Source organism: Myotis brandtii, unplaced genomic scaffold (assembly GCF_000412655.1).
Source record: "Myotis brandtii unplaced genomic scaffold, ASM41265v1 scaffold1341, whole genome shotgun sequence".
In the NCBI taxonomy this organism is placed as follows: domain Eukaryota; kingdom Metazoa; phylum Chordata; class Mammalia; order Chiroptera; family Vespertilionidae; genus Myotis; species Myotis brandtii.
In genome coordinates, this window is record NW_005354761.1 from 258991 (window position 1) to 283715 (window position 24725).

At 39.3% G+C, this 24725-nt stretch overlaps 2 protein-coding genes and 1 long non-coding RNA gene across 4 annotated transcripts in view; 2 read left to right on the forward strand and 1 right to left on the reverse strand.

Moving 5' to 3' along the window:
• Positions 1 to 9958, reverse strand: part of LOC106725082 — an 18841-nt gene extending 8883 nt beyond the window's left edge. The window contains exons 1-2 of the long non-coding RNA XR_001360962.1: positions 9947 to 9958; positions 5629 to 5633 (exon numbers count right to left, since the gene is read on the reverse strand). This is a non-coding gene — a long non-coding RNA (uncharacterized LOC106725082). The remainder of the gene's footprint in view (positions 1 to 5628; positions 5634 to 9946) is intronic.
• LOC106725081 (membrane-spanning 4-domains subfamily A member 7-like) overlaps positions 1 to 12426 on the forward strand; it is a 17674-nt gene extending 5248 nt beyond the window's left edge. For both annotated transcript variants that reach the window (XM_014534948.1, XM_014534947.1), the window contains 5 exons: positions 3863 to 3997; positions 5957 to 6013; positions 7700 to 7906; positions 11008 to 11109; positions 12086 to 12426. In XM_014534948.1, coding sequence (XP_014390434.1) covers positions 3863 to 3997; positions 5957 to 6013; positions 7700 to 7906; positions 11008 to 11109; positions 12086 to 12175 — 591 coding nt within the window. In that variant the 3' untranslated portion in view covers positions 12176 to 12426. The remainder of the gene's footprint in view (positions 1 to 3862; positions 3998 to 5956; positions 6014 to 7699; positions 7907 to 11007; positions 11110 to 12085) is intronic.
• A 5204-nt stretch (positions 12427 to 17630) lies between these two features.
• LOC102245284 (nucleoporin NDC1) lies at positions 17631 to 21809 on the forward strand. Its single transcript, XM_014534951.1, is given in 8 exon segments — positions 17631 to 17768; positions 20795 to 21170; positions 21173 to 21361; positions 21364 to 21504; positions 21507 to 21567; positions 21569 to 21648; positions 21651 to 21732; positions 21734 to 21809. Coding segments are annotated over 8 exon segments (1143 nt in total).
• Positions 21810 to 24725: the final 2916 nt, after the last annotated feature.

Here is a 24725-nt window from a genome sequence, read left to right on the forward strand (position 1 = left end):
TCTATGTGCAAACAGAAATCTAGCCCCGAGGGAACTGTTTCCACTCCAACCCTTACTTCCAGGCATGGAAGTGAACGCAGTGTCTTCTTAGCTTTTCATGGATGCTTCCAGATCAATCTTCCTTTCTCATCTATACTCCTACTTTAGAATCTCACGTAAGCACCTTATTGACTGTGTCCATGGGTTATGCATATATGCATTTAGGTCTTTGGTTGATTACTTCCAACCCACCCACCCTCCCCCACAAATAATAATCAACCTTTATCACCAAGAGCCAAGAAATGTATAGATGTCTTCAGCAGAGGCATGAAAATTTTCATTTGCACTAAAGCCTCTTAAAACACACACACACACACACACACACCCCTTCTGGTTTATGACCATAACCCCAAATGGACTAAAAAATCTGCCTAAAAGTACCTATTTCTTTCACCCATTCACTTTCTTATTATCCCAGAAAACTATTTCACACATTTCCTCCTTCAAATATCATAAGTTTCTTCCATCTCCATTTATTACTTTGTTTCCTATAATACTAAAATATTGAGGCAATCTAGATAGAATGTCCATAAGCCGCTACACATCTACAATTACCCATGTCTGTGTCCATACATTCTTTCTCCTCACTCCAGCTACTAAGAATAAAATATCTGTCCAACCAGTGTGGCTCTGTGGTTGAACATCGACCTATGAACCAGAAGGTCACGGTTCAATTTCCTGTCAGGACACATGCCTGGTTGTGGGCTTGATCCCCAGTAGGGGGCATGCAGGAGGAAGCCAATTAATGATTCTCTCTCTTTACTGATGTTTCTATCTCTCTCTCTCCCTCTCCCTTACTCTCTAAAATCAATAAAGATATATTTTTAAAAAGAATAAAATGTCTATCTAATTAATGACAACCCTCCCTTTGTGCAGTAAATCCCATCCCTTATCATTTGTTCCAGTAATTCTCACTGCAAAATTTTTAATCAGTTTCATAACACAGTATCTTACTCCGATTTTTCTGTCTTGAAAACAAAAAAGCAAAGTCAAATACTTTCAAGTTCATGTTCTCCAGCTAATGCCCCATTAATGCCCCATTCATTACTTGCCTTCCCAGCAACTGTCCTCTAAAAGGTAGGAGGTCAATGACTCCAATTACTCTTTTTTAATTTTTTTTATTGATTTCAGAGAGGAAGAGAGAGATAGAAACATCAATGATGAGAGAGAATCATTGATTGGCTGCCTCCTGCATGCCCCTACTGGGGGTTGAGTCTGCAACCCGGGCATGTGCCCTTGACCGGAATCGAACCCAGGACCCTTCAGTCCAGAGGCCAATACTCTATCCATTGAGCCAAACTGGCAAGGACTCTCCAATTACTCTTGAATCCCATCCAATGGCATTTGCCTCCTTTACTCCACATTACTCACCCAATTTTCAAGTCTCTGTTGTTAACTTTATTGATTTAATGAAAGTGTTTGATGCAGTTAACCACTCTTCTACTTGAAACATTTCATTCATTTGGCTTCTTGGACATCACATTCTTCTGTTTTCTTCTCTTTCCTCCTTGGCTGTTCTCTTTATGCTTTTTTTAAAAATAGTTTTTTATGAATTTCCCTGATCCTAAATTTGGAGTGCTCTATAGCTCAGTCCTTGCTTCTATTCATTTTCTATATCTGCTGCAATGGCAACCACATCCAGTAATATGACTTTAAATATTATCTCTAATATGACATGGGGAAATAAAACTATATCCTTTGCCTGGATCTCTGTTCTAAACTTAATACTCATACATATAAATGCCTTGGTATATCTCCACTTGGATATCCACTAAACATCTCTCCTTTATCCTACATAAGACTGAAATCGTGATACTCCTCCCCAAACCCACACCTCATACAATATTTTCCATCTCAGATCAATGTCAACTCCATCATTTCAGAAGCTCAAGTCAAAACACTTGGAGGCAACTTTTATTCATTTCTTAAAATTTTTTAAAATTGATTTCAGAGAAGAAGGGAGAAGGAGAGATAGAAACATCAATAATGAGAGAGAATCATTAATTGACTGCGCATGCCCCCTACTGGGGATGGAACCTGCAACCCATGCATGACAGGGAATTGAACCGTGACCTCCTGGTTCATAGTTCAATGCTCAACCACTGAGCCATACCAGTGGGGCTCATTCTTCTCTTTCATAATCCACATTCAAACTTTCAGCAAATCTTACAGGTTTAATCTTCATAGTACATCTAGAATCCAACTACTTCTTGCTATCTCGAAATCATTTGGTCTGGCCCTGCCAAGGCATCAGGGGTGACTTAATTAGATGTTTGGCCAAATATAACAGGCTAATTTTTAAGTTGATAATTTTGTATGGCCCTAGAATGATGTTATAAATATCTAAATGGTCCTTGGCAGAAAAAAAAAGATTCACCCCTGAGTCTTGGCCATTTGTGTTGGTTTGTACAAGTTATTTTAACTTCTGGTATCTCATTTTTCTTATCTGTAAATAAGATTAGATGAACAGCCAGAATGTAGAGAGTGTTCAGCAAGCCCATTATTATCATCATGGATCTCATAAAATAGCAATTATTATTAAAATCCAATGATGAATAAGATAAGATGAATTACAGCACTAAAGAATTCCTGCTCTATTTTATTTCCATTGAAATTGACCCCTTTATTAGCACTTTCTTGGTAAGTTTGCTTTCTATATCCATGTAACTGGACTGCTGTCCAGAAAAGATTTTCTCCATCTACTTTTCCTAGAACCATAAAAAACTTGTCAACATTTTCAAAATAAAGTTAAAAAATGTGCATATAATTATTCCCTGATTTGCTAGTTTAATAATCCTATCAGAAAACAAAAAATGTTAGTAACATATGAATTCTCTTAGAGAATGCCTATTAGCTCCTTCTAGCACATTTTTCCTTTTTAATATGACAAATTGTAACATGTTAATCGTATATAATAAAAGGGTAATATGCAAATAGACCAAATGGCAGAACAACCGAACAACCAATCAAAGAGTAATATGCTAATGATATGCTCAGGCTGCTCAACTGCTCGCTATGGTGTTCGCTGACCACCAGGGGGCAGACAGTTAACTGGTCAACTAGTTGCTGATGGGCACTGACCACCAGGGGGTAGATATTCTGACTGGTAGGTTAGCTTGCTGCTGGGGTCTGGCTGATTGGGACTGAGTGAGATGGGCTGGACATGCCCTGGAGCCCTCTCGTGGGGTCCCTCAGCCTGGCCTGCACACTCTTGCAGTCCGGGACCCCTTAGGGCAGCCGTGGGCAAACTACGGCCTGCGGGCCGGATCCGGCCTGTTTGAAATGAATAAAACTAAAAAAAAAAAAGACTGTACCCTTTTATGTAATGATGTTTACTTTGAATTTATATTAGTTCACACAAACACTCCATCCATGCTTTTGTTCTGGCCCTCCGGTCCAGTTTAAGAACCCATTGTGGCCCTCGAGTCAAAAAGTTTGCCCACCCCTGCCTTAGGGGGATGTTGGAGAGCTGGTTTCAGCCTGATCCCACAGGCCACTCCCCTTGGGAGGGCGCCAGATGCAGGGCTCATGGCTGGTGAGCACTGCTGTGGCAGCATGAGCCTCTCCTTATCAGGACTGATTGGGCACGAGCCCACTGCAGGCATAGCAGGGCCAGGATGAGTGAGAGTGGCAGGTAGGAGCTGTAGGCGGCTTTGGACTGCGGGTTTTGGCCCGATCCCTGCAGGCCACCCAGAGGGACCCCAACTGTGCAGGACTTTGTGCACTGGGCCTCTAGTATTCTTTATAATTCACAATGTACATTCAAATGCCACTTTTATCTATTTAAAGTGTATTCTAGTATTTTTCCTCTTGTCTCTTATAGAGTATCCATATCCTGTGTTGTCTGATGATTTCAAGTTTTGGAGCTATTTTGTTTTTTTCTCCCTACTCTTCCCACCTCAAGCCAGCAGTTTCCACCATGTTGATGTCCGGGTACTCATTTGTAGGAGCTCTGTGCGTGAGTAGAATGGGGTATCCAAGCGGGAATATGCTTTATAAATGCTAACAGCATGCTAAGTAATGGAATAACTCAGTTCTTAGAAGTGGAGAGAGAAGAGAAAAAGGCTCAGACCTCCAATTTTCCTTCTGCTATCATCTCACATCATGTCTCTGCAATTTAGGAAGAACAGAGAGAGGCTTAATCAGTGGTCTTATGTGAGAATCTCAGGGAGTGAATGGATGGGACAGAAGATGAGAAGATAATGCAGTAGACATACCAGCATTTCTAACCTGGCTTTACAGTATGCTTCTGGAAAAGTGGAACATTTTTTGCATTCTTCTTTGGGCCTTCACTGAAGCCATTGGATTCCCTCCAGTTTAAGAATAGTCTACCTGTCAGATAGAGTGAAAAGGTCATTTTTATAATAAAATGACCACAAAGTGGTAGATGCCACAGGTTTGCAGAGAATTAAACCAGCAATGGTAAAATTCATGCAAGACAGGGTACTCTTGCTATAAGTTCAACGGCAATCCTGAGCACTTGGAAACCTTGGTTGCTGCCTTCCATCTTAGGACTCATGAAGAAAGGACCTTCTTTTGGACACTAGTCATACCTCCTACACACGCTTCTTTTCTATGTAGTATCCTGTACAGAGGAGGAAAAAAGTACACATTCTGGGCAAATGAATTTTATCAAGGCATCACTCCTGTATGGATACAGTCCTTGTGTGGACACAAATCATGCGGTGATGTAAGAAGGCCCGGCTCCTGTATCAAAAGCATAATTTGCCCTTGACCTTTCTGTTTAACCAGTAGTTATAGCTTCCACATTAGAATTAATTCATTCTGGATCCTCTTTGTGACAACCAAATTTCTAAGCCACAGCTTAACCAACATTTTAGCTTCTCAGAATACCCTTTTCCCACCAACTGGATTCTTAACACCACTGGAATCAAATATTGACTTCTGAGGCTTCATGATGAAAGACTCTTCACATCTGACCCTGTACTTTCCATTTTCCTTGGCTCCCAGTCTAACTCAGGCCACCTACACCAATGGCTTGAAGCCCATGTGCTTCTGCATCTTGAACCACCAAGTGCTTCTGTTGGCTGCTCCCATCTTTCTCTCCCTTCAAGTTATTGGTCATTCTCAATCTCCTTTCTTTCAACCATGTAATTTTTTTAATGTACAATGAGATTTATTATGGAATTACGTTAGAGAGTGAAACATTGCAAACAGTGAAATGTCCAACAATAAGAGATACGCTGAATAAATTATACATCAGCCATATAATTAAATACCTTGCAGCCAATACAAATAAGGCTTTAAAGGAATAATTATTTAGTGAGAAAAGGCTAATAAGATGATTGTTAGTGAAAAACAACACACCCACATAAAACAAAATTGTATTTACAATTAAATCCAAGGAAGAAAATCCATACACATAAACTGTATTTATAATCAGATTCTGTGATTAAAAAATGGGGTTCTAACAATAAATATAAATAATTAAGAACCCCCCCCCCAACCTATTAAAAACAGTTGATTCTAAGTAGGGAGTTTCCTGATGCTTCCATCTCATATCAAGTGCTTTTCAGATACAGCTTCTAGACAAGTCTGGCCTGTTGCAACAACTAGATATCCCTAGACCTCTGCTGTATGGCGATTTCTAGCTCAGACACTAGGCCTGGGTTAGTAGTCAACGTTGTAATTTATAACTCTCCTCCCTCCATGCACACCTCCAGGCTTCCTTAGCTCATATTGATTTTCACTAACATGACTCCAGTTCCTGCACATCTGCTGATTTTTCAGTCAATGGTAAACATCCCAAGGGCAGAAATCAGACCTCTCTATCAATATGGGCCTACACCATTCCTACAGTGTCATCTCCCTGAAAGTTTTACATTACTTATTGATTGAGTGATTGATACATTTCCACAAAACAACTGAACTGATTATTTCTTTCTTTTCTGAGCAGTTTGCCATTACTGGAATCCTTTCCATTATCTCTGGGAAAAAATCAACTAAGCTCCTTGTAAGTATAAAAGGAACTTCAGAGTTAATTCTTCCAGTTCAAAATTTCCATTTGATTAGTTAGGGAAACAAGGCTCAGAGCAAGTGAGGGAGCCCAAGTTCTCCCCACTGGCCCACTGGCTGAACTAGGAGTAAAGCCCAAATTCCTTGCCTTCAGACCAGTATTCTTTCCCCTACATAATGGAGCTCCAAACAGTGAAAATTTTTACATATACTAAGGACTTTTTAAAACGTACCTTGGCCCTGGATATGGTAGATGACCATCCCAGCTAGATCCTAATGATTATTTTTTTCTAGAAAAATCTATCCAATAATGTGTCAATTTCCCTAAATGGCATGGACAGAAACAGAGGTGTGTGGGCTTAGATCTTCTCTGGCTATCTCATTTACTCCTTTGAGAACAAGGAATTATCAGACTGTAGTCACTCTCCTGACAAAGGTCAGGAGTTGGGAGGCAGGGGGTGGAAGTTGAGGTCTTTGATCTTCTCCATAGCAACCTTTCCCTTTCCCCTGACATATGCCCACAAAGATGACTTAGGGAAAGGCCATATCCTGACTCAGGTAGATCCAAGGTCTGGTTAGCCATGGATGAGAGAACATAAGATGTATTATACTGGTATATGCTCCTGATGCTTGAAGCTAGAGTCTGAACCCCAGAATCAGTGGAGAGGGTGTTGAAGAGTTTACAGCATGGATGGAGTCAGAATTCTGGACTTGGAATCAGGAAACCTTTACTCCCATCCCAGCTCGGTCCCCTATCCATCTGTGTGCTTGAAAAAGTTCCTGCCTTCTCTGGACTTCAGTTTTCTTATTTACAAAATGTGAAAGATGAACATGTGTATCTCACAGATGGCTTTCCAAGTGCCCTGAATACACTGAAAGGAAAAACTATGCTTGGGATGACCTGACACAATATGGGCTCCACATGTGGGACACAGGATAATATGAGGGCTTGCTGCCCGCATGGCAGATCCTGGCCAAGGTGCTGCCCATTCACTCTGTTCTTCCTTCAGGGACTCAGAAACTTGAAGCCATATAGCTACTGGGTCAAGGCAGAAGAGGATAGGGCAACCATCCTCCCCAACACACGGTATCCTACAGTGGTGCTTAAACAGAAAAGAGCATGCGCTGGGAATCTGGTACATCAGTGTCTTTGCAGGAGTCACATCCTGTGAGAGCCCATTTCTCCAAAATGTAGACTATAACCCAGGAGTGAGTGTGGTGATGAGGTTCTTATAGGCCTGACCCACCTATAGAATGTATTCCAACTTCTCCAATTTGCTTCTTCCTTTTTCTCTGAAGCTGCTTCTTTATGAAAGAACAAGCCATAGATTGGTCTTCCCAGGAGGGACCAAAGGCCATATTTAAAATGATTCTAAGTCTGTTGAGGAGTAAAGGGAGATATTGGTGATACCACTTCTGTCTTCAGTGCTGCAGAGAGTCAAGGAACCCTTCTCCCAAAGCAGGAATTAATCCATAGATTTTCTAATTCAACAAACATTTACTAATTATATAAGGTGATGAACTAGATAGTGAGCAGGGATACACAGAGATGAATGAGACACAGTATGTGCCCACTAGGACTATGCAGATTAGAGGGAAGCTTAGTTGCAGTGCAGTGGATGGAAGGAATCAGAATCATATGCTATTTCTGTGATGAGACCCCAGTGCAGAATTTCTCTTCCAGGCCATCGGCAGCCTGACCTCTAATGCAGTGAGTTCTGTTGTCGCTGGAGCAGGCCTCTTCCTCCTCGTTTACAGCCTGGTAGCCCTGAGGACTGCCTCTCAACTGTGTGACTCGGAAAATGAGCATCTATCCTCCTTGCCTTATTCAGGATACCCTAATCCAAAATATGAAGTCAAGGACTGTGTCCTGGATGGTGTCAGTCTCACAGTAAGTACTTTCAGATTGAGTCTCCTGTCATGTGAAATCTCTGTCTCCCTTTTGCATAATCTTGCTTTTCAGCAGTCCCTAGCCCTGTTGGTCTGAATGTCTGAAGACGGACAGAAGAAAATACGGTTGAAAGAGGTCCGTCAGCAGACTGCAAAATATGGGGCATGCATTGTGCAAAGTCGAAAAAGGAAATCAAGAAGGGATGTGGGTAGTCCATTCCTACAGTAGTCTTTCTTAAATAAAAAAAAATTCCATTCTCAGTAGGTTTAACTCTCAAAGTGTCCCCTTTTTTGAACAGGCATTTCCCCCCCTCAATGAATATCCCAGAAACACACCTCTTTATTTGAATTTTATTTGATTTGAGATACAAGTATCCTATATTAAGTTAGATATGGATTTTGAACCTGAAACCCAAACACATAATTATTATACTTTGGCCTAATAGGTCTGGCAGAGAGTGAGAGGAGGATGGGAGATGGATCACCAGTGGATTCGACTTCTAGCAGAAATGCCAACATCTCTGGGCAGCATTTTCTTACCTCCTTTCCCCCAAACTTGATAGTCACCACCTGTTGATGATGACAATCCTGACTTAGTTAATCCTCTCTATATACTGGATCAGAGGTTAAAACCATCAACTCTGGCCCTTTATGGAGAAAGATTTCCTTTGTGATTCCTCTCTATAAGAGCTGTAGAGACAAAGACACTGTCTCTCATTATCTGGGATCTACCTGTCTCATGAATTACAGAGAATGGGCACCAACTGTCTGGAATCACACCCTTACGTGCAGCTATCCATGTGATCCAGAGGCTGTCCAAACTCCCCTTGATCCAGGAGCTTGAGGAAACAGAAGAGCACAGAAACCCACCTGGTTAGATACCAACATGAAGAGCCCAGGAGATAGTATAACTGTCGTGCAGGGCAGACGTTAAGCAAAACAATGGGGGTATGAGATTCATCCTCCCCACTGGGATAGTGGGGGCTGTATTTAATGAAAACTAATCTCAATACATCAAACTGCCTCCCACTCTCACATAACAGGAGTCAAAGAGAACTACCTGCAACATCAGAGGAGTTGCACCTTTGCTGACTAAGCAGTATTAAAAGTTCACTTTCTTTATTAACACAAAGATAACCTGGGAAAGAGCAACAAATTAAAAAATATTAGTGATACATACCCCCGGTTGGAAGAAGGAAGGAAGAAAGGATGAAAGGAAGAAAGAAATCAAGAAAGAAAAATATCATAGGTCCCAGAAGCTAAAAAAAATCCTAAAGACGGGTCACCAAGCAAGAGCTGAGACCAGAAAACCATGGAGGCCTGGATCATGGAGTTTTAATGCCCAAGGCAGGATTTGAGGCTCCACAGAAAGCAGGGAATGCACACAGAGGGCCCTGCAAGAATGTTAGATGCTGAAATGGAATATTTATGAAAATAAGACAAGGAAAACTCTGCCCAACATACCAAGTAGCTTCAAGAAAATCTGCCATAAAGGTTTCTGGGATGAAATCACCTCACCAAGTCTTGTGCACATATGGCATCCAAATAAAAAATATATATATAAAAGAGAAGAACCTCAAATAAAAGGATTAACTTAAAAACTTCCTAGATCTGTGAAACTCCTAAGATTCTATCAGAATCAAAACTAAAATTAGCCCTAACCGGTTTGGCTCAGTGGATAGAACATTGGCCTGCAGGTTCAATTCCAGTCAAGGGCATGTATCTTGGTTGCAGGCATATCCCCAGTAGGAGGTGTGCAGGAGGCAGCTGATGAATGTTTCTCTCTCATCAATGTTTCTAACTCTCTATCCCTCTCCCTCCCTCTCTGTAAAAAATCAATAAAATATATTAAAAAAGAAAAACAACAACCTAAAATTACTATCTAGGGCAAGCATGTCAAACTCGAGGCCTGTAGGCTGCATGTCTCATTTATTTGGCCCATGTTAGCCTTTGAGTTTGACATGCTTGATCTAGGGAGATGTCCATAAACCTAACTTATAAGTTTCCTACATATCAAAGAATGCCCATCCCCCAATAACACTCACACACTGAAATTATATAGTTTCCCAAGAATTAGAAATTATATGATAATAGATTAGAAATGAAAATTATAATATTTGGTGTTAAGAGCTTAGCATATCAGTTAAATAGCAGAGTCAACCTGTCCAAAAAAATAAGCAGCAAAATGAAATGCAGGTCTGATTACATCATATGGAACACAACAAGGTAAGATAAAAATTTGGAAAATATGAATGAGAAATTAAAAGACATGGAGGATACAGCGGAGAAAAGGTTCAACACACATCTAATCTGAGCTTTAGTGGGACAGCATGGGAGAGAAAAAATATGCCAAGAGACATCACTGAAAATTTGTCAGAATTTAAGAGACATCACTGAAAATTTGTCAGGCTGAAGGAATGCACTGAGACAGATGCTGCATAAATAAAAACAGATCTACACCTGAAACACCATTATAATAAAACTCAGCAAAGAAAAAAAGGAACTAATAAAAGCCACCACGAATAAATGGATTACTCTTATTTCAGAATGTGGACACCAAGGATCTGAGATGAAAGTTTTTATTTTATTTTAATTTATTTATTTTCTTTATTGTTGACACTATTACAGATGTTCCCATTTTCTCTGCCTTTGCCCACCTCCATCCAGCCCCCACCTCTCTTCCTTCTGGCCATCACCACACAGTTGTCTGTGTCTATGGGTTATGCATATATGTTCTTTGACTAACCCCTTCACCTTCTTTCATCCAGTCTCCCAACCCCTCTCCCCACTGACAACTGTCAGTCTCTATTTTGTTTGTCAGTTTATTTTATTCATTAGATTCCACAGATAAGTGAGATCACATGGTATTTGTCTTCCTCTGACTGGCTTATTTCACTTAGCATAATATTTTGTGAGATGAAACTGTTGCTGCTTATTCCCCTTTTTCTGTTAAGAGATCCAAAAGAGAAAGCAGAAGAGAGAATTAAACGATTTTCTCTGTCTCTTGTGCTCTCCACTACTAGAGCCTTCATTCCTCAGTTTCCTCTCAGTCAGGCACAAGGGCTGGCTTATGGCACCAACCATCCCTGTTCTGATTTGCAGGGTGTGCTGGTGGTGATGCTTATCTTCTCTGTGCTGGAACACTTACTAGCTGCATATGCTTCTGTCTTTTGGTGGAAACAGATCTACTCCAGCAACCCTGGGGTGAGTACTCTGACATGTCACATGATGCCTGCTGGGTCCAAAGATTTGAGTTATGATGATCAGGTCACTGAGTATATGTAGAAGGCAACTTTTATAGTGAGAAAAGAGTTCAATGAAAGGGCTCCTTCATGATGACACGCTGGTCATCAAAGACCAGCTGATGCCTAGTGCGTAGCAAACCAGTTAGAGAATTATTTAAGGTGAAGCTAGAATCAACTGACCCAGTTTCTTATTACAGAACCAAGGCTTGGATAAGTCACACAGAGAATGAATGATATGGACTAATGAGCTGAGACTGAGAACTTGCATCTCCTCACTCTTGTCACGGACAGCCACCTACCTCCCTAGCCCAGTTCCCTTGTGAATGTGATGAGATTTACTAGGACATCTCTGTTCCACTTATGCTTTCCTGTGTTCTTCCTTACTTCTTCTTAGGTCTTGACATTATAATTTTAAATTTAAATGGGACCCAAATCTTTTTTTAAAATATATTTTTATTGATTTCAGAGTGGAAGGAAGAGGGAGAGAGAGAGAAACATCAATGATGAGAGAGAATCATTGATCAGTTGCCTCCTGCACGCCCCCTACTGGGGATCAAGCCCACAACCCAGGCATATGTCCTTGACCAGAATCGAACCTGCGACTCTTCAGTCCGCAGGTTGATGCTCTATCCACTGAGCCAAGTCTGCTAGGGCTGGGACCCAAATCTTTGAAAGCTGTAGTAGAAACAAGAGAGAAATATTTAAGAGGATTGAACAAATTATGATTCAATTATGATCTTATCAGAAAATGACAACATAATTAGCAGATTGAAGAATGGCATTTGTTTGAACTAATATTGTTGCAATTATATATTATAGGAAAGTTGGGAGAGCTAGGACTTTACAACATTTGGGGGGAATGCATTATAAATATGTATTTAAAAAGTCTCCAAAATCGGAGTTTTAAAACTATTAACAATTTTGATCTTTCCTAGAGTTCATTTTCCTTGCCTCAGTCACAAGATCATATCAAACATGTCAAAGACTTCTTCAAGGGTATGGCTATGAGTAACTGTTGGCTGTAGAGGAAAAAGGAAGGAGAAATCCAGTGCTCATGACAAAGTGTGATTAGGCTTTCCTGAAATTTCAGCTACTCTAGACTCTGGAAGAAACTTTTTAAAAAATAGCTTTTGTTTTGTATTTTGTCCGTATGAGTAATTTTATTGCTCTTATAAATAATTTCCCAGAGCCCAGGTCAGTAAAATTTTATTAGCCTGTCTTCCAAAATGGCCATAAAATGTATTAACTTTTAAAAAAATTATCTTTATTGATTTCAGAGAGGAAGGGAGAGGGAGAGAGAGATAGAAACATCAATGATGGGAGAGAATAATTGATTGGCTGCCTCCTGCACATCCCTTACTGGGGATCAAGACTGCATCCCAGGCATGTGCCTTTGACTGGGGGCCCTTCAGTCCGCAGACTGATGCTCTATCCACTGAGCCAGCTAGGGCTGTATAAACTTTTTTTGGTAAACTAAACAGAAAGTGATTGTCTATCCATAAATAGCAAAAGAAAATTTGCTGTTTTGTGCTTGTGTGAATTGGCTAAGTCATGTGTCTGCAGGCTCTATTTTCACATGCATATTGCTTAACTAATAGATATTAGGATTGTGAGAACATTTTAATAAAAAATACTTAAAAATATATGGCTCCATTTCTGTCAATTGAATGGATTAAATTCCTCTCCATTAAATATAGCTCAATGTTCTGTCTCATTTAATGACTTTATTCTTAAATATCTGGACTCAAAGATTATAACTTATTACAGTCACAATGCTTTCTCCCACCTAAGTTCTGGACTGAATAATAAATTAGACATATAGAAATAATATCAACTTTATTATTGTATTGGAGTAAACAACATGGAAGACCAAATAAAGAGATTCCTAATATTGCTCCTGGGTCTAGGTGTTGGGTCCTGTCTCAGAGGGAAATATGCAGCAGATGTGCACATGTATATTTTCCAAATGACATGTACAAAAATGGCCATAGAAGTCATACACATAATAGCCCCCAAAGGCAAACATCCAATTAAACAGAAGAAACAAATGAAAACTGTGGTATATTTAGGCAATGGTGTAGTAGATAGTACTGTGAGTGAACAAAGTACAATGCAGCCATATTGATAAATCCACAAAATAATGTTCAGGGGAACAAAAGCTACATATGAGAATACATACTGTATAATTCCATTTTTATAAAATAAAGTTTGAACACAAGCAAAACTAAAATGAGTGTTAGAATCAGGAGCATGGTCACCTTTGGGGGCAATAATTGGAAGGGGACCCAGAAGGCCTACCGTTCCTAGAAATGTTCTTTTTTCCTTTATCTGGCTGCTCGTGCTGTGCATATATGATGTGTTCTCTTGTTTCTCTATTGTAATTGAATAAAAACATTTTTAAACAGTTACTTTTGACCTCTTGTGCTTGTCTAGTTATTGAGCCATCCCTCACTTCTCCATAGTCAAATTCCTTTAAAACATCATCTCCCCAAAGCCTGGAGTCATCCTTGACTCTTCTATTTGCCTCACACACCATATGTAATCTACAATTAAACCCTGCTAGATCTAACTTCAAATATATCGAGTCTGATTACTTCTCACCATCTCATGAGTACTCTGGTTTATCATTTCCTATTGGCTTTATTGCAATGAGCAACCAACTGGTCACCCACACCACTCAGCCTTTTCTCCACACAGCAGACAAGGAGAGTTTTAAAAATCTAAAATCATATCATGTCATTTCTTTTCTCAAGCCCATTCCATTTCCTTCTGAATAAAAGTCAGAGTCCTTAAAGTTCTTATAAGTCTAAACTCTCTTTCCTCTCTAATCCATTCTCTGACTTCTCTCCCACTTGTTCCCTCTACTCCTGTCACATTGGCCTTGACATATTATTTTTCCAGAGACTTTACACTTGCAAGCCCCTCTATCTGGAATGCTTTTCTTGCAATTATTTTAATTGCTTGTTTTCTCACTTCTTTCAAGTTGTCAAATCTCTCAACCTCAATGTACCTTTCTCCCACCAAATTACATAATATTGTAATCCTCTTTCCCTTTCATTTGCTAATTTTTCTCCATAGTACTTACAGCTCCCATTTGAGTGTTTTTAAGTGTGTGTGTGTATGTGTGAATATTTTAAACTGGGGTGCAGAACCTTTGAGATTCCTCTTTATCCCATAAGTCAAGCTATACAATGCAATTATATTTTATCCAGAATCTATTTTTTATTTTTTTGTTTTTGTTGGTTCTTTTTCGGTTAATAGAAAATTTCTTCAGACTAACTGGAGAATTATATTCAGAATTGTCTGGGGTAATATTCCAAACTGATGGAAGGTGCAATAAGGTTGCATCTTTTGTTTTTAACTCTCTTCCACTCCTCCCACCACCCCAGCCTGGTGGTCTTTTACAAATGAAATGACTACCCACTCAGTTCCTAAAGTCAGAAATTTGGGAGTCATTTTGACTCCTTCCTTTGCCTCACTACCACACTCCCTTTGCGGAAACAGTTAGGCAAGAACCACACATGAAGGTCTAATAAACTCATGGGAAGAAGAGTGAATGGTTTCAACCAAGTCTAGGCAGACATTGCAAATCTTTAACATACTATACATTAGAACTTTGAGTTTTCACTCTTAATCTTTAAAAAATGCAGCTTCCCCAAAATGGTAACCCAAAATTAGTTACTAAGCCGCACATACTCAGATTTTTACCACAAACTCTCCAACCCTTCCTCCAATCTTACCTAACTTGGTGAAAGATTCTCCTTGTTGGTCTGATGAAGTAAGTAAACAGCCATGTGAGGCAGCAAGGAACTGAGGGCACCCTCTAGGATCTGACAGCAGCCTCTAATCTCCAGCCAGCAAAACCTAGAGTCCTTATTCATGCAACCGTAAGGAAATAAATTCTGTCAGCTACCTGAATGTGTTTAAGAATGGGTTTTCCCCAGTCGAGCCTCCAGATGAAAACACAGCCTGGCTGGCACCTTGATTGCAGCCATGTGAGGCCCTGAGCAGAGGCACCCAACTAAGCCATGCCTCACCTCCTGATCCACCAAAGCTGCAAGATAATAAATGTGTGCTGTTTTAAGCCACCTAGATTTGTGGTAGTTACATGACAATAGAAAACAAATACACACTGGATTGGTGCATGGAAAATGGAACAGGAAAAGCCAACTTCAAATTTCAGCCCCACCACTTACCAGCAGTAACTACGGTACTCAGTTATGTCTTCAAAATGGGTATGATAATAAAACCTGGCTTCCCAGGTTGTTGGCAAGGTGACATGGCAACTCAGGCAGAGGAAAGATTTAATAAGGGAGTAAATATCTCATTTTATTTAGGTCAGTGTTGGCACATATTAGGGGCTAAGTGTTACTTGTCAAACTCAAGGAAGAGAGGTCTTTTGCAGGTTGAAAGCAAGAGGAAATACATTTTCCACTTAAAGAATATCACCCTCTTATAGATCCCTTAAAGCAGGGGTCCTCAAACTTTTTAAACAGGGGGCCAGTTCACTGTCCCTCAGACTGTTGGAGGGCCGGACTATAGTTTAAAAAAAAACTATGAACAAATTCCTGTGCACACTGCACATATCTTATTTTGAAGTAAAAAACCAAAACGGGAACAAATACAATATTTGTATTTGCATGTGGCCCGCGGGCTGTAGTTTGAGGACCCCTGCCTTAAAGGGTTCTGTCATTTAATTTCCCCATACAATAGCCTAGTTCCTGCCCACTGTTCTTAGTCCATAGGCTGAAATATTAGAAACTCATTTTAAAGAAGTTTGAAAGAAGCAGGAGGAAAAGGCAGAGGCTGACAACCAAAATGATAAAATGAGATGCATTAAGAAATAACCAAGGCATTTCAAATTATAAACTTGTCCTGCTTAATATCAGTAAGTTATTCCTAAAAATCAAGAATTCTGCATGAAGACAATTCTTTTTCATAATTTTAAAGGGAAAAAATATATGCTATTATTCAACCCAAACTCTCATCCACTTCCCTAAAATGTAAGTAAAAGTCAGTAAACTATCCACATATAAGAAGTAAATTAACGGGTTATAAATTACTTGCTCACCAAAATAATCACAACGCTGGTAACAGCTGCTGTGTGTGAAGTGTGTGGCTGCAGTTAGAGTCAGCACCATCTGGGGCACACTTCCTTTTATTGCACAGCAGGCTTTTCAAAACTCCACATGATTTTGATGGTCTGTCAGTTCTGCTTAGAATTTAAATACAGACTTGTCTCACACTTCTTGTTTAAAATGTTGTGTTGCACTGTAGGCACATAAATTAAAATTTACCTGAATAAACATTGGCAGAAAAATGTTGGGTTGAAAAATACATACCTTCTCTGATGTTTGGGTGTAAAAAACCAATGAGGCAGTCTATATATATATATATAAAATCAGGAGGTCACATTCTGCAATTATTTCTATACATCAGTGGTTTTCAACCTGGAATGATTTTGTTCCCCCAGGAAGCAAATTTGGCCATGTCTGGAGACATCTTACAATGCATCTTACTCCCCATAATAAAGAATTATCAGGACCTACATGCCCACAGTGCCAAGGTTGAGAAAACTGCTATGTGTGGTTGCCACAAACTAGGAAATACTCAATATAATATTTGTACATAGTTTTTTTTGAAATTGTTTGCCTTCATAATTTAATAATTAAAATAATAGCAAATATAGGAATATAAAGGATTAATGTGGAAAGAAATATTCCAAAAAGACACTTTATATTACTTTCTACTATTTTAATTGTATTTGTATCATTTGAACCAGGAAGACCTCGAGTAGAATTAGTTTTCCTGGTCTTTGTGAAAGCTAAAATATGCTCTATTAAAGTGGCAACTGCAACTGGGCCTTCTTAATGACTGATTTTTATACTACAAAGGAATATGGTTAAACAATACAGGAGACAGTTCATTAACTACAAGTGGGAACCTGCTTCTGAAAGGGGGTGGAAACATGGTTGAATAGAAATGGCACAGATTTTGGAGACAGAAACAAAGTTTGATTCCTTCCTCTGTTCCATGGTATGTGATCTCAGGCAACTTAGCCTTTCTGTACCTCAGCTTCAGCACTGCAGAATTGTTAAAATATTTTCAATACATGTTAAAAACAAGCACCTTGTACAGCACTTAGAGCATAGTAAATATTCTATACATTTTAGTTCCTTTATATTTCATGAACATAGATACTGGAATTTGTTTTTACATTTACTGTCTGTTTCTAAATAAATTGATGAGAAAGTAAGTCTTGTGGATAACTGGATTCTTCACCAGGAAGGTAGGGGGCTGGATATGCTCTGGAATTCTAAGACACTATGACTTAATGACTATGATTCTGTGGTTCTAGTACTGAGTGGAGGAATCACTATGGGCTCATTGCTAGGGACTCCATGTAAGACTGAGGGAAGACCATGATGGTGGTTACAATGTTCACTCATTCCATCTTTTTATAGAGTTTGCCATTGAATCATGGATCCATCACTCAAGGTCAAAAGATCGGCCCATACCATCACTGTCCAACCGAAAGAAACTATACTGACTGCGTTTCCCTTTTGGCCTCATAGCTCTCTGCTGGATTTCCTCAAAGGAGAGCCAAGAGTCTTGGGGGTAAGTCCTCTCCCATCCATGGGTCTCCCTGGAAGGGAACAAAGAGGTTATTTCTCCATGTATATTTCCAGAAGGGAGGGAGTGGGCTCTCTCCTCGCCCCCTTCAGCCACAATGTATCCTTCCTGATTAATCATAAATACTTGTAAGTCATTTGCTTGTACAAATAATTAGATCATCAGTAGAAGAGCCAATAATACGATTTCCCTAGATATTTTTGTAAACAAGATAAATAGAAATTCTGTTCAGAAACATGCACAGTGTGCTTCATGTCTTAGTAATGTTTCTGAGGGCTTATTTAACTCTGAGAAATAGAATATTTACCTATAATTACAAACTCCCCGACCCTGAGGAAATCCTCACACTGTTTCATGAAGAGTTAGTACTGTCTTTGAATCATAGCAGAGGGAATGTAAGAAATCGGTGTAATTTTTCCAAATATTTTATTGAGGAGGCGACATCAGGGTGTGGTGGCACCTTTGAGCTTGGAGCAAAAGCCATTGGAAGAGAGCTGAAACTTCCACTTCATGCTGTTAAAGGCATTGGGAGTTCTTTAAAAATCACAATGCTCCAAAGTCATCCACAAAGTGGACATACACATACAAACAATTTCAGTCATACATGCACATTGAAGGGACAAGAGTAAATTCACTACTTGTGGCAGGCACAGTGACACAGAGGTGTGGCCTGGGAACAAAGCCTGGAATGCTGAAGGAGCAGCTCTGCCCTGAGAAGAGCCACTGACCCTGCACGACCACCATGGAGTTCCCCTCCCTGCAGACTGATAAGTCCACTAGGTTACTCTCCACTCTTGTCAGGCCGCTGCATATAGAGATGAGACACAACCTCACCCTAGTCTCTCTGCTCTGCATCAGCAAACTTCATAAAGTATTAGAGAAGTGGGCTGAGCTACAATCCCAAAAGCATACAGTGAACGTGGGAAATGTGTGTGTGTTGGGGTGTGGGGATAATAACAGGATGCAGATGCTACAGAAGGGAAAAAATGTAAGGGTGAATAGTTTGTAGTCTCTGTCCTCAGGAAGAGGACATATACTCAAATTCGTCTGATACAAGATAAATTGGTAACACCAGGAGATATAGCAAGTAGTGTTGCACAAGAGTAAGCCACCTGAACTTGAAGGACCCAGGCAAATGTGACGAGGAAAGAGACAATGGGCCCCTGAAAATCTGAGCGTGGTTGGTCAATGGAAAGAGGAATGCATTAAGGAGCTTAGAGGGAAGCCCAAGGGACCTGGGAGAGCAGGGCACTTGTGACTTCGTGTACCCAATTCTCTCTTCACAGGCTATCCAGATCCTGCTTGCCTTGATCATTATGGGCATTGGAACTATATTTGCAGTTAATTACTTCCTTTTCTCCCAAAGATTTCCACTTGTTTTCTGCACAGGATATACATTCTGGGGAGCACTTATTGTGAGTACTGTCAGGAGCTTTAGAAAAATTACTATAAAGACTGTCTTGAATCCTAGAATAATGAATCCCGTGAACATGGTCCCCAAGGAGACCAGGCCCTTCCACAGTAAAAGTGACTCTATTTGGACACTACTCTATCATCATCATCATAGCAATAACTACTCTCAGGTGTTCAGTATTTAAAGGTTTCCATGCCCCTTGTGTATATAGTAAGGCATTAGCTCTTTTCTACCAATCTAGGGGATTAGATGGGTAAATATCCCATTTTCCCCTTTGCAAATAAGGAAATTGAGTTTGAGAGAAGTTAATAATTTAAACATATCTAGCTAGCACTCATAGAATCACAGACTTTCATAGCTTAACAAGAAGTTTAAGATAATTATTATGGTTCAATCCCCTTGTTATCCCAAAAGACAATTTTATGAGCGTCACTCATCTCGTTAATTATAGAGCCATAAATAAAATTCTTAGTATAGTGCTATTTCCATCTAATCCTCACAGCCGTGGCTCCCGTTGTTGTGCCACAATATCTAAGGGTAGACTCATTAGAGTTTCCCCCAATAGAACATACACTCCCAAGAGGGTAAGGATATTGTCTCAATTGCCATTACATTCTCAGGACCTAAACTCATGCTTAATGCACAGTAGATGAATGAATGAATCATCCAATAAACAAATGGATGAAATGAAAAATAGTAGTCTCATTTGTTAAAATCCCTGCTCTCTTTATGTTTATTTTTTAAACATCTTTTTATTGATTTCAGAGAGGAAGGGAGCAGGAGAGAGAGATATAAACATTATTGATGAGAGAGAATCATTGATTGGCTGCCTCCTCCTGCATGTCCCCTACTGGGGAAGCAAGCCTGCAACCCAGGCATGTGCCCTGACCGGGAATCAAACAGTGACCTCCTGGTTCATAGGTCTATGCTCAACCACTGAACCACGCCAGCTGGGCATTCACTGTTCTCTTTAGATGAACATAAATATTTCATGCCTTTTAAATAATTTGCATTTCAAAGACAATTAGTAGAGTTTTCATTTCTAAATATAAATAACACTGAATATGATTTTCAAACTAAACATGTCGCACTGTAGAAAAATCAAACCGAACAACTCCTCACTTGCCCATTTCACAACAGGAATTTTCCCAGTGTGACTTTGTGTGATCTGCAGGCATGAATTTTAAATCCTGGCAGACTGCTTGTTAAAAACTCCACTCTTCATTGAAAAGATATTTACTGAGCACAAAGTATATCTTCAGTAGTGTGCAAGGTGCTGAGAGTTCTGATAAATAAACCCTCTCTGAGAGAACTGGTGAATTGCTCTTAGAATTAGGTGCCTTATCATGTAATACGGAGGGTTTTTTAAAAAATTTAAATTCTTTATTGTTGAAAGTATTAAATATGTCTCCTTTTTTCCCCATTGACCTTTCCCCAACCGCTTCCACCCCCCAGCACATGCCCTCACCCTCTCTACTGTCTGTGTCCATTGGTTACACTTATATGCATGCATACAAGTCCTTTGGATGAACTCTTACCCCTCTCCCCCTCCCCTGCCTTCCCTCTGAGGTGGGACAGTCTGTTCAATGAGTAATAGGGAATTTTAAACAGCAATCTGGCCCTCATCATAGAGTACTTGGCCTTGCAGGACCTGATATTGCTTTGTCAATAGCCTCTTTCATGAAGACAAGAGGGTTTTAGTCTTAGACACCCAGGTGGATATCCCCACAATCAGACAGCCATTTCAAGAGAGTGTTTGAATCTTTTAAATGATATGACTCAGAAACTGCTTCTCTGCCAAGAAGCTGCTATTACAAATGGAAGAGTAATGCCTTCCTCATACTCAATGGAACCTAAGAAATTGAATTCTCGAGAAGAAACTACTTTTCAGACCCCCAAATCTAGTCATATGCCTCGACCTTCATTGCTACCATTAGTAAAGACATCACTGATTTTCTCAAAATTACCTACACCGATGTTGCAAGTCCCCTTCAGTCCCCATTTGGCTCTAGTGTAATGAGTTGGATGGCTGGAAATTTTTATGTAAACGCCTGCTATGGGTCACCTCAACGTTCTCAGCTAATAAGAAAAGGGCTAAGATTATGGACTTCAGCTTCTGATCAGCAAATGAATGAATTTTCTAGACAGCCCAGTGTGATTTATTATAGATTTAGAATAAATGTGAACAAATTAAGAATTTCTTGTCAAAATGGATGCTGATAATGTATTTTTTCAGTAAGCATCCAGAGGCCTCCATTCAGGCTGGGTTTTCCCCCCAGATATTTGGGTGGGCATTAGAAAGTCTGTCTCAGTGGCAGCAGCATTTACAGAAGATAGATTTGGTATTGTCCAGTTTACACTACCAGTAATTATTATTGATGCTGCAAGGGGTAGTTGACAAGTACTCCAAGCTTCTTCATGATTCCTAAATTCCACCTTGGATTTCAGGAACCCTGTGGATGCTTCTTTTAAAACATTAAGATTTGTATTTACAGCATCACTAAAAACTGTCTTCTATTGAATAACTACTACATTTGTCAAATCTGAATGTTGTTCAAGCATCTGCAGAAGATCAGCAGAGACTTCAACAGTTCTTGGAGTTCAGAGAATAGTTAGTATACACTGTGTTCATTACACTGCTGATACAACTATAGATAGGACAGTAAGTATTCGGCATTCTTGCAACAGAAGAAAATAGACTAATTCGATGCTTCCTTTGTCATGGTGGTTGCTTTGAAAACTGTACTTTAATGGGAAGGAACTCTTACCATTTGCAACGGCATGGATGGAACTGGAGAGCATTATGCTAAGTGAAATAAGCCAGTCAATGAAGGAAAAATACCACATGATCTCACTCATTCATGGATAATAGAGACCATTATAAACTCTTGAACAATAATAGATACAGAGGCAGAGCTGCCTCAAACTGATTGTCAAACTGCAGTGGGAAGGCCAGAGAGGTGGGGGAGGGGGGATTGTCAAGGGCGGGGAAAAAAAAGGACACATATGTAATACCCTTTGTAATACTTTAAGCAATAAAAAAATTAAAAAAAAGAAAACTGTACTTTAATGGGAGAAATCATGGAAAGAAATTATCAACAGAATTACCCAAAATGGCCTTTTCTGTACCAGTTGCTTATTGTGTGCACGTTACAATAAAATCTTTCTTCAATCCCCCCCCCCACCCCAGCAAATGGCTGAGATCATTATACTAGATTCTGGCCCCCATATCAGCCTTTGCTTAGAGAGTTCCAGCCTGAGAAAGTCTCCTTCCATCTGCTCAGAGCAGACACAGTTCACCTTTCCCCTTTTCAGACCGAGAACCCAGAATTATCTTTTGTTTTGGAGCCCAGCTGGGCCAAACACCTGAGAGGAATACCTTAGAACTTAAAGAGGGGCCTGCTTCTCCCAGCTGATCCTAGCAAAGAGTCTTTGGGTAGTGCTGAGCATCTCTTACATCTTCTCTTCTGATGCCCAGGTGGAAAGACTGGGAGGTTTGGGAGAATCACAGACAAATAGATTAAAATATAATCTCCAGAGTAAACTATGTTGTAAGGTGGTGAAATTTATCACCTGTTAACTTTGGTCTCCTTTCTTTTTAAAAGTTTATTATTACAGGATATTTCACAGGACTCAACTGGGATAAAAAACACAAGGTAAGTAATTTTTTGTGACTTCTTTATAATTTAAAATTATCTACTTGCTTTATCTCATCTTTGTGTATAAAGCCTTTAGGAATCTAGGGTCTCTCAGGAAAATCTTTATACATCAAATTTGCAGTTCAAGTAATTCCTGTTTGTCTACATCCTTCTACTGGTTCCTCATTCTCTGGTCAACTAAACTGAAAGAGTTGCTTATTAGAAACCGTTCTATGTTCCTCTGACTCAATGATTTTCAACTGGTGTGGCACAAAAAAAGTTTAAAACATGCAATACCTGACTAGTTAGTCATGGGCACTGACCTCTTTCCCCTTAGATTGTCAAATAAAAAAAACGACAGTAGCCAACACAACAATATCCATCTAATAGATGAATCAAAATTATACCTATTATTTTGTCAGATTGGCAAAAATATATTTTTTGGTGTACTATAAAAGTTTAGTAATTAGTTTCTTTGTGCGATGACATGAAAAATGGTTCTTAATTGGGAACAATTTGTGGCCCCTCTCCCACCTTCACCTTCCCAGGGGCCCAAGTCAGTGTCTGACATATAGCTGGTACACGCTAAGTATTTATTAAAATAGGTCAATAAATGCATACTAAAATTAGATGTCATCACTCTCATTTTTAAAGATACAAATTGAGATTCCAAGAGATTAATTCCCTTGTATGAGGTCCTAGTTGACTAGACTGAGAATCAGGTCCACTTATAATGCCAAGATAATTTCTACACACTATTTTGCTTATCTATTGTGAAAGGTGTTGCATCTGAATAAAATAAACATTTCCTTAAGTATTAACCATAGTGCATCCTTACTCCACCCGTTCTCTTTCTTGGCTTCCTGGCTTATATTAAAGCAGATTGTCTTCTGTCTTTGATGAATCAGGATTTAAGTTAATCAAGCCTTTTGAGCAGACTGACCTGATGGAGCAGTTCATCCTGGAGGGGTATCTAGAAAGATAAATGCATTAAGAATTTCTTACAAGGTATTTTTGGTTTGGTTTGATTTTTAAATTATTGTCTTATTTTAAAAAACTTTTCCAGGGGCATAGCGTCATGGCCATGAATGTGATCAGTACTTTGACTGCAGTGGCTGGGATCACTCTCACCATTATCAGCTTTCAATATCAGCACCAGTACTGCAAGATGCCTTCCCTCGAAGGAATATGTGTTATAGGTAGAGTCCTTTACAATGTAAGTGGTTTCATTCTCTACAATGAATCTGTATAATCTTATCTGAGCTATAGTCATGCATCAATTCACTAATTTTTATTTCAATAATTGATGATGTATCTACATTTGAACTGAATGCTGAGAACCATATTGTGATTTAACAGCCACAGTGTTTGGATTTGAAATCCTGGTTTTGTCACTTATAAGCTTGTGACCTTGGCCTAACATTTTATCTTCTCTGAGCTTCAGTTTTCCTCATGTGGAAAATGAAGACCATAAGAATGTCTACCTCATCGGGTTGTTGAGAGGATTACTTAAATTATAATACTAGCTGGTACAGTGTAGTCAATAGGTTCTAGCTATTACCATTAAGGTTGACATGGATTGGATTAAAATTTATCTTTTCAGCATTAATAAGGAACAGAATGATCTAAAATGTTTAGTCAGTACTAAAACCAAAACACAGTGGAGAAGGTGCTTCAGTCATTTAGTAAAGCATGTTAATAATTTTAGAAATAATTTTATATAAATGTAGCAATGTTATTCATTAAAGCAGATGAGAGGTATCTTTACTAGGAAATATAACTGTAGGTATACTTTTACATATTTATCTAAAAAGCATCCAATGGGATTATTTATTTATTTTTATTAGTTAAGGTATTACAAATGTGTCCTCATCCCCTCATTAACCCCCA